The sequence below is a fragment of the Aulonocara stuartgranti genome (assembly GCF_965226115.1).
Source record: "Aulonocara stuartgranti genome assembly, chromosome: 9".
Taxonomy (NCBI): domain Eukaryota; kingdom Metazoa; phylum Chordata; class Actinopteri; order Cichliformes; family Cichlidae; genus Aulonocara; species Aulonocara stuartgranti.
Window position 1 is genome coordinate 3,877,737 of NC_138960.1, and position 14,581 is coordinate 3,892,317.

The window sequence follows — 14,581 nt, forward strand, 5'->3', positions numbered from 1 at the left end:
TGGTGGCCTTTATTTATAGAAGGGATTGGTATTCATATATAGAAGTATAACGAACCCAGGCCCAGTCTCGTTGTACTACGCAGTCTAGCTTTGACCATAGCTACGTGGGACCAGGGTTACAATTAATCGTACTTTACTCCAAGGTTCCTGAAGCAAAATTACATCACCAGTGCAGCTCACATGCATTGTGTTTTTGCAGTGCAGTTTTTAGTCTAAACACAGGAGAAGTGCTCGACTATGGAAATGGGGTGGGAATTGTTCCAAAGTACGGGAGCTTCTTGAACACACATTAGCAGAGTCTCATTAGAATACTGCTCTACCTTGTGTGGGTCACTTCTGTTCCAGTTGTATATCAAACAAGCTTGATCATTTTGCCACCTCATGACCCGATCCTTTGAAGTCTTCTCAGTCCCTGCTGTGGCTTTCATGTCACGTCATAAACAGAACACCCTGCTCTGCTGCTTTGAGCACAATTGACAACAGCTCCTCCCTGAAGGCAGATAATGTAACTTCCTCTGGTGTTGGTAACTTAAACACAGATAACCAAACTCTATCATCAGAGTCGGACAGCAGCAGAAGAAATAGGACAGACAGTAAGTCAGTTCATGCTTACATTTGCTTTCATTCCTCAGGCTTCCTGTCTTTTTATTTTTAAAGCTTCACCTTCTTATATCATTCCAAATAGAGTTAACCCTATAATGCCCTCTGTATCATATTTGGTACATGAGTTTCTGAGACATATATCTCATCAAATTGTTTCAAAATGTTATGGACAAAACTTTGTTAACAGCAATGTTAAATAAAAGTTGCAAAACTCCCCCCAATGTCTCACATGCAATACAAAAAATATATAATTAAAAATATATCATACATAACACGATCTAGCAAAAACAAGTTTGTGGATTTTGTTATAAGGGTTAACCTCTTAAGCCCCAAGCCTACCTGATCTCCTGCTTTTGTCCCCGTATCAGGGGGCGTTGGGGCTTAAGAGGTTAATAAACATCTCAGTTCCAAAGAATAAGGATTTTCTGGCTTTTTTTTCAAGGGTTAAGACTTGATCGTTTTCTAATTTTCACGTCATTCTGAATGTATTGTAAACGGTGTTTTCTTACATTTCTGTTTGTCAGACTTTCCTTTAAGCATTTGACACAAAGATGGAATATACGACTGACCCGGATTATGACTACAGCGAATATACAGAAGCTGTACCATGCACCAGGGACAATGACAACAAACTGGGAGCGCTGCTGTCCATCCTTTACTACTTCATGTTTGCCTTCAGTGTCATTTGCAACGGGATAGTCCTCATCATCATCTGTCGGTAAGTTAGTCTAACAAAGCTGGATTATTTTGTTCTCTGCAGTGTTGGCATTAAATAAAAGATCTTGAATGAATTTCTACTGATTTAACTCTTGAGACTTGTGGCGGGTCGGTCACCCTCTCTCAACCTGCACAGACACCTGAGAACTGTCCACCCATCAGTGCAATGGGACGATAAAACACAGTCAGTTAATCAGTCAGTAATGAAGGTGCCAGCGTGTCTACTGCAACCGTTGCTGCTGCTTTTGCTGCAGTATCTACAGCATCATGCATATACCACCACAACCACCTAAACCAACCCAGAGCTCTATGAGACTCTGTGAGTTCTCATGAGAACTCAGTGAATGAAGACCCGCCAATGATTGCACTTGATATCCAAGCGTTTTCAGTTGTGGATGATAAAGGATTCAGGAAGTTTATTCGTGCACTGAATTCTATTTTATATTGTTGTTGATAATAAATTAATTCAAGCAATAAAACAACTTATTGAGCGGCTCGGGAGCCGAAAGAGCCGGTTCTCTAAAACGAGCCGGAATTCCCATCCCTGCTGTGACTCACATTACTTTTAGGTGAAAATTTAAGCTGTAATTCCTAAGATGGTAATGCTGACTGATTTAGCAACACCTGTGGTCTAGTCTGGTAAAGTTCTCGACTGGGTTCTTCATAAGATGTACGAGGGAAAAGAGTTGCCGTGTCTTAGAGTACAGCCACATTCAGCCTTTTCTTATTACACGAATACTGTAGAGTTCATGAAAACGACAATGTAAAAATATGACAAGTCTGTGATGGTTATGCTTCAGTGCAAGTTAAAAGTGGCTTGTTGCACCATTTCATGAAAGTTATAGGTGTGAAAATAAAATGAACCCAGTGGAGATGTCGGATCTGTCCTACAGTAAAACTAGTTCAACATCAGCAATCAGCTCATACAAAGGTGATTATCAGCTTAATTAGTCAGTCCTGAATCTGTGAACACGTTCATATGAAAGGTGGGACATTCTGACCAATTAGGTACATAAATAGATCTAGCAGTGTAACTGATTTTAAGACGGTAAGATAAGAGATATATTCACTGTGTTAAAACAGCCAAACCAAAGCAAAATAAATAACTGTCTTAATAAACAATAACACTGTACAAAACATCTTGGAAAGTGAAAGATTTACACTAAAAAGGAGCTGACTTAAACATAAAATACAAAATAGAGCTCCCAGTAAATCAAAGCCTAAATACAATGTCAAACAAGAATGCAGGTATTTGCTGTACGAGGCTTTAAAGCCAAAGCGGCAGCTCTTTGTGTGAGTGTGTGATGGACCGAGCAGTGAAGGAAACTTAGGCACAGGTTAAAGTCCAAAAAATGATTTTTTTATTTAACCCAAAAAACATAATTGGTTAACTCATGCAAAAAGAATCAAAATCTTGGGCCCATAAAAGAGGTCAAACTAACAAAACTCTACTCAAAGTTAACAACACAACTGATAACTCAAACAAACTGACCTAACTTAATGAGACAAAGGGGAAACTTAAATAGTGGCTGATCAGCCCACAAAAACAGGAAAAGGGGTAAAACACACAAAACCTAACTAAACCAAACATAATGAACTCCAATTCCCCCCCATGGTCCTGAGTTATGGCGTGAACCAATTTGTAGCCTTCCTTTAAAGCTCGCTCCGCCCCTTTTCCACCTCTTGGCTCCTTAATCAAGGGACTGGAACAGCTGCAACTAAGGTAACTCAGAAAACAAAAGATTAATCATACATAACAGTGTAAACTAAAATGTGCGCACTTATTTTAGAATGCAGCGTTATGTGGATATGTGAATGAATTCTAAACCAAAACCAGTTATTTATTGTTCTGTAAATAAATTCCTATATTTAAAGAAAGAAATGTGAATGCAATGTTACTTATAAGCCTCTATACTAACATGGTGGGTATTACCACTGTGTGGCTGTAAGTGCAGCCATCACAGAGTGGAAAAGTATTTAAATGTATGTGAAGCGAGAAAGGAAAGGTAGCAAGAATAGACTAGTTAATAAGCCTATTAACTAGTAACCAGTATTAACCAGTATTACAGTTCTATCACTAAAAGGCCATAGTGCCAAATAACCATTGCTTATGTCATTGAGTTAACATTTGATTGTGTACGTAAGAACGTTTTGGCATTGTTGAGCTCAGCTGCAGCCTGAGTGGTGGTTAACATTTGGACAGCAAAAACTAATGAATCTAAAACCAAAACTCAAAGACGCAGACTATTTGCAAATCTCAAATTAGGTCAACAAACACCTGCAGGCCAAACGTGTTCAAGAACAGGCTGCGGCATAATTTACCATGGTGAAGTACACCAGTAAACAGCAAACTGCCTTTGAAACACTGAAACCTCAAGATTAACTCTAAAATGATTTCACCTGCCTGCTTTGTAGCAGAGGCTTACAGTGGAATCCAACAACAGCAACCAAACCAAATATATTAACCAGTCAAATTAAGCCGTCATAATTTTAATAGCTTTAAAAATTTGTGATAAGTGTGCCTTGCTCTTCTTTTAAATTTATGTTTTTAGTTAAAATCAGTAAAACTAAGAGTATTAGCCAACCTTTAGCTCTGTCAGCATGTATTTGGTGTCGTATTGTTTCCATACGTACAGCAGTGTCACCTTTATTTATGTTCAGAGTTTTAATAATTTTTTGCCAAGATCTTTTGTTGGTGATGATGCACCTTTGACTACACGGTGGACCATCCATGCATGACAACATCTCATGCTCTCTGAAACACTTTTTCAGATCCATCCATCCGCTGATCCTTATCAGGGATAATGAATGATGACATTGTTGGGATATATCAGCGCCATCAGGGGAGGAAAAAGATTCAGTGATGGAAAACCTGATCTTTCCATATATTCAGTTAGTCAGCTAACCTGTGTGTATGCATCCACATGTCAACACATCTCTTCCTCCCAGGTGTTGACATTTTGTTGTGCTTTCATGAGAAACAGTGATCATTTTGATTCTTATCTCTTCAGAATATGCTGATCTCATTTTTGTTCGTCGATGAAAGTGGCATTACATTTCATCATAGTTTTTACTTAGTTATCGTTTTGTTTTCATCAGAAAAAAAAGGTTGTTAACAAAAATGATCAATGAAACTAACGCTGGTGCAGTAGCTTGACAAAACCTCAAACCCCAGTCAGAGATAAGGGCTAAGTAAGTTTCCTGCTTCAGGCTCTGTGCAAATGCACGTAGGAAGGGGGATTTCAAACCATCCCACTTACTCCAGTCAGTGACAATTTCTGAAGCTGAAGAAAAATACATTTTATTAATAAAAATAAAATTAATAAAGAACATAATAACCTTAAAATTCAGCATTGTTTCTATAACGCAAAATATTGCACCTGAATAGAGTTATTCATCTTTGTGATGCTGTTTATTTCCAACATGATAGTTGCACATTGCAGCTCTGAAACTTTAAACTAGATACATTAAAGGATACTGTCCCATAGCCTAATTAAGATAATGTGAAAAACCACTTTAGTGTGTTTACTGTGTTCTACTAGCTGCAGTTCCAGCACCGTTACATAAGACATAGCAACAGATTACAGATTATAGTTTCTGCATACCAACTGAGTATATCTTACAGTGGGGCAAAAAAGTATTTAGTCAGCCACCGATTGTGCAAGTTCCCCCACTTAAAATGATGACAGAGGTCAGTAATTTGCACCAGAGGTACACTTCAACTGTGAGAGACAGAATGTGAAAAAAAAATCCATGAATTCACATGGTAGGATTTGTAAAGAATTTATTGGTAAATCAGGGTGGAAAATAAGTATTTGGTCACCTCAAACAAGGAAAATCTCTGGCTCTCACAGACCTGTAACGTCTTCTGTAAGAAGCTTTTCTGTCCCCCACTCGTTACCTGTATGAATGGCACCTGTTTGAACTCATCATCTGTATAAAAGACACCTGTCCACAGCCTCAAACAGTCAGACTCCAAACTCCGCCATGGCCAAGACCAAAGAGCTTTCGAAGGACACCAGGAAAAGTATTGTAGACCTGCACCAGACTGGGAAGAGTGAATCTACAATAGGCAAGCAGCTTGGTGTGAAGAAATCAACTGTGGGAGCAATCATCAGAAAATGGAAGACATACAAGACCACTGATAATCTCCCTCCATCTGGGGCTTCACGCAAGATCTCATCCCGTGGGGTCAAAATGATCATGAGAACGGTGAGCAAAGATCCCAGAACCACACGGGGGGACCTGGTGAATGACCTGCAGAGAGCTGGGACCAAAGTAACAAAGGTCACCATCAGTAACACACTACAACGGCAGGGAATCAAATCCCGCAGTGCCAGACGTGTTCCGCTGCTGAAGCCAGTGCATGTCCAGGCCCGTCTGAAGTTTGCCACAGAGCACATGGATGATACAGCAGAGGATTGGGAGAATGTCATGTGGTCAGATGAAACCAAAGTAGAACTTTTTGGTATAAACTCAACTCGTCGTGTTTGGAGGAAGAAGAATACTGAGTTGCATCCCAAGAACACCATACCTACTGTGAAGCATGGGGGTGGAAACATCATGCTATGGGGCTGTTTTTCTGCCAAGGGGACAGGACGACTGATCCGTGTTAAGGACAGAATGAATGGGGCCATGTATCGTGAGATTTTGAGCCAAAACCTCCTTCCATCAGTGAGAACTTTGAAGATGAAACGAGGCTGGGTCTTCCAACATGACAATGATCCAAAACACACCGCCCGGGCAACAAAGGAGTGGCTCCGTAAGAAGCATTTGAAAAAAAAAAAAAAAAAAATGACAAAGGATGAACTGAAGCTCTGCCATCACGTAATGTCGCATACTGCTGTTTCTGATGTCATTTAGAAAAAAAAAAAAAAAAAAAAAAAAAGAAGCATTTGAAAGTCCTGGAGTGGCCTGGCCAGTCTCCAGACCTCAACCCCATAGAAAATCTGTGGCGGGAGTTGAAAGTCCGTGTTGCTCGGCGACAGCCCCAAAACATCACTGCTCTCGAGAAGATCTGCATGGAGGAATGGGCCAAAATACCAGCTACTGTGTGTGCAAACCTGGTAAAGACCTATAGTAAACGTTTGACCTGTGTTATTGCCAACAAAGGTTATGTTACAAAGTATTGAGTTGTATTTTTGTTATTGACCAAATACTTATTTTCCACCCTGATTTACGAATAAATTCTTTACAAATCCTACCATGTGGATTCATGGATTTTTTTTTCACATTCTGTCTCTCACAGTTGAAGTGTACCTCTGGTGCAAATTACTGACCTCTGTCATCATTTTAAGTGGGGGAACTTGCACAATCGGTAGCTGACTAAATACTTTTTTGCCCCACTGTATATAGATATGCACGGTTTGCAGTAACTCTACAGCTGGGCCTGTTTCATGATGTTACTGAGATACAGCTTAATGACTTGCACATATAAAATACAGTCTTCCAGTAGAGAATCTACACTGGCCTGAAAACATGTTTAGAATTGGTGAAAACGTGACACTGACAGCTAATTTTAAGCTAAAGCTTTGAACAAAACCACCTACTAAGATTACGTGCGTTATCTTTACCATGGTGAAGGTTCTTGTATTTGTATTTATTTAAATTTTTACTTTTTAATTATTTTACTTGCATTTTTAATCACTTTTATATTTAAATATATTTAAATGTTCATTTGCTATTTATCTAGGGATTGAGAGTAACGCAATTTCTATTCTCTGTATGTCCTGTACATGTGGCAGAATCGACAAATAAAGTTGACTTTGACTTTGACTTTGACTGAGGTAAAAAGACAACAGTTTTCATGACTAGTGGTTTTTGCTGAGTCTAAACTCACTTTGTGTTACACCTCTCTTTCCAACTGATGCAACACGATAAAAGCCAGGTTTGTATGGCAGGCACTAGATGCAATACTTCTTACGCTGATGTGCTCAACATTCTGAAAAAGGGTAAAGCTGAACTCAAATGGCATGACCTTTTTCCATCGTAGAGTTCTGAGAAATCTACAAAGTTTTAATAGAACTAGTTTGCAGTAGACAGAGTTAATTGATTAACCATCCACCTCTGTAGTGTACCCCACTTCTTGTCATATGTCATCTGAGACGCGCTCCAGGTCCCTTGCTTTGTTTGTCACACCTGCGTTGAGTCAGTTAATCACTGACCCTTGTGTATGTTCATATGTGCAGCAGTATCCCCAGTCTTCAGATTGTCTCTGTACTCACACTTTCCAGTGCCTCCTACTGTTGCTTCTTTTTGATTTCCTGTTTATGACTGCAGCTTGTACTTGACTTCTGCTCTTTGACTCGTCTGCATCAAGTGTGTCATTACTTTGGTTTTTTAGGATTTTTGTATTGTTTTGTTGTTTTTAGTGCTTTGTTAATGCCACAAATGGCCTGCAGGTCTTCTTTGAGTATTAAACTCTGGATTTTTGTTCTGCGTTTAGCTTGAACTCTTCATTTCATCGTGATCAGTGAATTGTGGTACATGCTGAGATTTGATTTTCACCCAGGTGTCATCCACGTACTTGAACCAATGACTTGAGTCATTGGTTCAGTCATTGGTTCTTCATGTACAAGTTGGCCACAATGGGTGAAACTGGGGAATCCTTGGCACACCCATGTTTCTGCCTGAAGGTCATAAGTATCTTTGCTACTGACCGGTGACAATGTTTTTCTTGTGATACTCTTTCTGGTTTAGCAAAGCCGTGCATCTACTCTTGTCTGCCAGAAGGATGATAATGTTGTTATTGGTTTTCTAATATAATATAACAATACATTTTAAAAGCGCCAATGGCGGAGGAGCATGGCGAAAGAGTTTGAAATATTACTCTTTCTGGGTCACAAAATAAACTTTCAAGACATTTTCTTACTGAGGGTACATCTGTGGACTCTCTAACATGCTTGTCAGGGGCACAGCAGCAGAAGCTTAGAAGGTGCTGTCCTACCAAGAAGTCAATGTACTTTCCACTAATTGTATTTGTGCATTCCAAAATATTATTTTATAATTTAATATCTTTGCTCAGACTCCATGGTAATGATGACATCCAGAAATGCCACTGATTTTAAAGATGTGCTGATTTACTTCACTGAAGGTTCCACTGATCTCTGTTACCTGGAAAACACCTGAGGTTAGATTGTTTCATGATGACTGACCTGTGAATCTTTTTATGTTGACTGCTTTCTAGGTTTGATCAGCTGACCACTGTGACCAACATCTTGCTGCTGAACCTTGTGATGTCCTCCCTGATCTTCATGATCAGCCTTCCTTTCATGGCAGTCTACATGCAGCTCTCTAACTGGATCTTTGGCGAAGTTATGTGCAAGATTGTTAGTACTGTCTACTATCTGGGTTTTTACAGCTCTGTACTCTTTCTAGCCCTTCTGACCTTTGATCGGTACCTTGCAATTCTGTACCCGTTGAATGACTCACAAGTGAGAAATCGAAAGTATGCAGGAATCTCCTGCACTGTTGTGTGGCTAGTCAGTGGGTTAGCATGTATCAGACCAATGATTATCTATAGTAGTTTCTTTTCTAGTCTTGATAACAAAACTTTTTGTGAGGAGTACCCTCGAAACCTTACCTATGTCGATATGGACAAGCTGAGAAAATCTGGGTTTTACCTTCAGCTGAGTGTTTTCTTGATTTTCCCACTGATTGTTATTTTCTACTGCTACAGTAGGATTGCAATCACTGTTATGTCATCCAGGATTGCAAGCAAATTCAAGACAGTCAGGCTCATCTTCATCATTGTGCTGTTGTTTTTCATGTGCTGGACTCCTTTCAACGTTGTACACTTGATGAACATTAACAATGAAGTTAAGAGTGAGTGTGAGGACAAACAGAATCTGGGTTATGCACTTCAAATTACTCGCACCATTGCCTACTTTTACTTTTGTATCAGTCCTGTATTCTATACTTTTGTTGGGAAGAAATTCCAGAACCACTTCAGGCATCTGCTGGTGAAACACTTCCCAAAGTTAAAGAGGCATATGTCTGTTAGTCAAAACAGCAGAAGCTACGTGAACACAAAAACGACACCAAATGATTATAGGGATATTCAGCGAACCAGCTTGCGGCCATACCACCCTGAGCACTTGTCTGATTTCGCAAGCTAAGCAAGGTTGGGCTTGGTTAGTGCTTGGATGGGAGACTGCCTGGGAATAACAGGTCAGCCCGGGCACCATGGCACGGTGGTTAGCACTGTTGCCGCACGGCAAGAAGATCCTGAGTTCAGTTCCACCAGTTCTCCCCGGGTACTCCCGCTTCCACCACAGTCCAGAGACATGCAATTAGTGGGGATAGGTTAATTGGAAGCACTAAATTGCCCATAGGTGTGAATGTGAGTGCAATTGGTTGTGTCCTGTCTCTGTGTTAGCCCTGTGACCTGTCCAGGGTGTACCCTGCCTCTCGCCCTACGACAGCTGGGATAGGCTCCAGCGCCCCCCATGACCCTGAAAAGGATAAGCAGAAGTGAATGGATGAACGAGCAAGTCATGGTTTTACAACCAACTGAAGGAAGGGATGAGTTCATCAAGAGTGAAACTTTCGGTTTCCAGGAACTAGCGTCTAGGACTCAAACTTCTATATCTTCATTATTCGAGCCAAAGTCCTTAAACCAAAAATCTAATTGCAGAAGATTTTTAAATTTTATTTCATGTAGCTCCTGGTGTACAAATTGTCTGCTATCAACCACAAACCTAGTTTGCCACCAAGTTATGTAACAAATGATATTGTCCCTAAGGAAAATATTTGTTCTCTGTATATTCTGTACATAGCCTTATGAAAGATGGTATATAAGCTTTAAAAGGTTTATTTTTGTTTTATTCTGACCATGGCTGCCCTCTTATGGTCAGAGTTCAGCTCCATTACTGATGAAGCTGAGAAACTTCAGCTTTGAGAACTATAAATACTGGATTTATATTTAAGAGCAACATATTGACAGATCTTTACTTGTTACAGAAAAAGACTTTGCAAGAGTGCATTCAGAAAGTAAAATTTAAGTAGGAATGAACAAATGAACGCATGACTGTAGAATAAGAGATGATCCAAAAATCTGTTACGTTTAAAAAAAAGTAATCTATAGATATTATATTACATTACAACCTCACAATAGTTTTAAATAATGAGGTACGTTATGTAGAAATAACCTATTCGAGGTCAGCCTTCAGACTGATCTAAACACACTGATTCTGGTTTTTCTCTACACCGGGCTATTTGATGTTTTTGATTTGGTCATCTCAGGCACAACGCTCTCGCGGAGGCCCCACCCACCTGGTGGTTTTCGAAAGCCAATCAGTGTGTATAAAATTATTCATTTTTGTCAATTTATTCAGTTTTTAAAATTAAGCCAAATTTAGAATGAAAGGAAACAGATTGTAGTTAGAAAGGGTAATTAATGGATACTTAATGTTCATTTCTTTTGTATTAGTAAACACAACGTACTTAAGTAAAGAAACCTGTTTATGACCATGCATTTCTTCATGTTGTTCTGCACATAATAAACTTCACTTCCAAACATTTTTAAATTGCTGATGTGATTTTTTTACAAGCAGTATACATCAGCGGTGTGTGGTGAGTTTTACAGAAAGTTTATCAGAGACGATCCCCTCTTCTCCTGATTCACACAGCTTCAACAGCTTCCTTCACTAGATCAGATTAAAACATAGTTTGTACTGCTTATCTGAAATATACATCGACAGCTTCACCTTTCTGCTCTCCTATCCTGGCTGAAGAATTGTAAATATTAAATTTTTTAATATTAAAATTAAAAAATGTATTGGTTAAGAACCCGTGTGTTTGAAAAAACTGTTGTTCCATATGGTCAGAAACACAGGCCTACAACTTGATTGTTTTGAAATCTATTTCAAAACAAACCCTTTCAATATCTACAGGTATGATTAAAAATATTAATCGGAGTATAGTAGAGTGCTGGTGAAACAGCTGTTTAAAGGTATTAGATTTAGACACTCTCATTGGTTTCTAATCTGAAAATGCAGCTGGACCTGCACCTGGTTAGCTTGCCCAGTCGATTGAATCGGACATGATCAGAGCTGCTGTCCACTCTCCATTATTGTCAAAGTTTTTGTTTTTTTCATGGTACAAATTTCATTCATGTCCATTATTAGTTTTGACAAGCAAGCAGTGCTGGCCTTGCTTGTCCTGACGAAACATCACTGCCATACATACAATATCTACAATGCTAGCATCACGTTTCCCATACTCACTTGGGAAATCTCCGTTAGCAAGTTAACGCGGATCGCCCCGTGCGAGGGGCTGTACGGCGTCAACGTGTTAGTGCTGTTAGCTCGTTAGCACGGTTAGCTCGTTAACGTGTTAGAGCCATGCAGCTCCTCCATGCAAGACACTCCTTTACTACAGTGGAGTATCTAGATTCTTTTTCCTGAAGCTTCCTGCTGAGGCAAACAACTGAACGCCTTTCGCCCTCCACCTCCTGCAGCAGTTCAGCTCCTATGCCACACTCCAGAGGCATCTGTCTGCAGTGTGGAAGGCTGATTGAAATCTGGCTATGTAGAACAGAGTCATTCATGATGGCTGACTTAAGGTCATTGAAAGCTCTGTCACAGTCTTTTGTCCACTTGACCTGATTTGGTGCCAACGCTTTTGTCAAGTCAGTGACAGGTGCTGTCCTCTCTGCAAAGTGGAAGATGAATTTACTGTACCATCCCACTAAGCCTATAAATGCCCACACCATCCTCTTTGTTGTAGGTACTGGATATGCATGGATTGCTTCCATTTTCCCCACTACAGGCTTCACCTGTCCATGTCCAATCACATATCCAAGGTACTCCACCTGGCTTTGTGCGATCTTACAACTGTGAGGATTGATAGTAAAACCAGCAGATTTGACCAGCTTCAGAACGTGTCGCAGGTGAGCCACATGCTCCTCCCAGGTCTGGCTAAATATCATTACATCATCTAAGTATGCTGCAGTGAAGTCTGACACATCCATCAAGACCTGATCCATCAGCTGCTGAAACATTACTGGTGCCCCCTGGAGACCAACAGGCATCACCCTCACCTGAAACAGCCCAAACAGGGTTTTGAAGGCTGTTAGTTCCTTTGCCTCTGGAGCTAGGGCCACCTGCCAGTAACCCTTGCTTAGGTCAAGAGTGGTGTATGTACTTACTTCTCCCCAGCCTTTCCAAAAGTTCATCAATACGAGGCATCAGATAGGGATCAAACTTTGAGACAGAGTTGAGATATCTCAAGTCAATGCAGAACCTCAGTGTTCCATCCTTTTTAGGGATAGGGACCAGAACAATTGGGCTACACCATTCACTCGTCAATTTCCTTATTCAGCTGTGGCACCAGGCATTCAGGAATTCTGTAGAATTTCCTGCAGGGCTGAGCTTTGTCCCTCAACTGGATTTGTGTTGTACCAGTTTTGTAAAACCAAGTTTTTCTGGAACAAATTTGGATCCAGAAGACCCCTTAGATCATCCTGTTGGGAAGGCTTGAGATGGGTCAGTGACACTAAACGCTGCACCGATTTTCTTGTGGGAAAAAAATGTTTTCCCTCTTCTTCTTCCTTAACCACCTGAACAAGATGTTGTTTTACCTGCTGCGTAGGCTGCATTGACAGCTGCTGCTGGTGTTTCTTGTGTATGGTGGGCAGCTGCTGCTGCTGGAATTCTTTTAACAGGTTAATATGGAAGACCTGATGTTTCTTCCTCCTGTAAGGCATGTACAGCCTATAGTTGACATTGCTGAGGCATTTTTTAAATTTGTATGGTCCTTGCCACCCCTGCTAGTAGTTTGCTGTCCGTTGTAGGAAGCAACAGTGACACCTGCTGTCCTGGTTGGAAAGTCCTTTCCCTGGCCTTCTTTTCATACCAAGTTTTCTGTTTGTTTTGAGCCACTTTCATGTTTTGCTGTGCCAGTATTTTCATTTGTTTTTGTCTCTCTATCACTTTCAGCACATAAGCCACCACATTCTCTCCATCAGGCTTTGGATTCTCTCATTGTTCTTTTAGCAGGTCAAGTGGACCTCTCACCTGGCGGCCATAAAACAGTTCAAATGGTGAAAATCCTGTCGAGGCTTGTGGCACTTCACAATAGTCAAACAACAAGTAAGGCAGCCACTGGTCCCAGTCTAAGCCAGTTTCTGTTACAAATTTGCGCAGCATGTTTTTTAGTGACTGGTTAAAACACTCCACCAGTCCTTCTGACTGGGGGTGGTAAAGGGTGGTTTTAATACCCTTTATGCCAAGTAGTTTATATACCTGCTGTAGAAGTTTAGACTGGAAATTTGTGCCACAGTCTGTGAGGACCTCTTTAGCTATACCTACCCTAGAAAACAACTGCAGCAGACAATTAGCAACATGTCTAGTTTTCACTGATCTTTGGGGAAAACATCAGGATAACGAGTAGCATAATCACAAATGACCAAGATGTAATGATTACCTGACAAACTTCAAGGGGCCCCACCTACATTCATTCCTATTCTTTCGAAATGTGCATCTATGACAGGCAATGGCTGAAGATGGACGTGGGCCACTCCTTCACTTAGGGTGAGTTGACATATCTGACAAGACTTACAAAACTGCTGTACCTCAGTATACATGCCAGGCTACACAAAGCAACAAGCCAGTCTAAGTAGAGATTTCTGAAAACCAAGATGACCTGCCCAAGGTGCAGAATGACCAAGTTCCATGACTTTGTGTCATGCCCTCTGAAGTGAAGAGATATCTGGTGGTATATCAAGTTCCAGACGGTGTTTGGGACTCTGGTCTACAACGTCTAACCATAAATGTATCCCTTCGTCTTTGTGCCCAGCCAAAGTTTTTCAGTGGGTCAATTGCACTCAATTGAGCTCTTGTGGTAATCAAACTAGGGATTGCACTTTCTGGCTGTGCCTACAGAATAATTTCTTGATTCTGTAAGTTTTGCTTCATGTCCAGGAACTTCAGTAGAAACCAAATCTAGCAGTGTAGGTATATCTAAGCCCAACATGACAGCATGTGGTAGCCTGGGTGCTAACGCCACCGGCAAAAGAAATGTCTGTCTACAGTCAAATACACCTCAGCCATCTTGATGCATGCTCGATCATCCAGGTAAGTAAATTCCAAAACGTTGATTCTCTTTATCTGGATGCAGTGTTTTCAGTGGGAGAAACATTTCGTCACTCATCCAAGCGACTTCTTCAGTCCCAGCTGAATAATGACTGAAACCAGCAGCACTGAATGAACAATGGGCTGCGAGGTCAGTTCCTTGCTAACTTCAGTCATTATGCAAATGT

At 40.5% G+C, this 14,581-nt stretch overlaps 1 protein-coding gene across 1 annotated transcript; it reads left to right on the forward strand.

Annotated features, from left to right (window-relative positions):
* The first annotated feature begins 462 nt into the window (after nucleotides 1-462).
* LOC309714884 (C-C chemokine receptor type 1-like) lies at nucleotides 463-10,841 on the forward strand. Its single transcript, XM_082547611.1, has 3 exons — nucleotides 463-593; nucleotides 1,128-1,321; nucleotides 8,507-10,841. The coding sequence occupies exons 2-3, from the start codon at nucleotides 1,155-1,157 to the stop codon at nucleotides 9,435-9,437; spliced, it is 1,098 nt and encodes a 365-aa protein (XP_082403737.1). The 5' UTR covers nucleotides 463-593; nucleotides 1,128-1,154; the 3' UTR covers nucleotides 9,438-10,841.
* The last annotated feature ends 3,740 nt before the right edge of the window (nucleotides 10,842-14,581 follow it).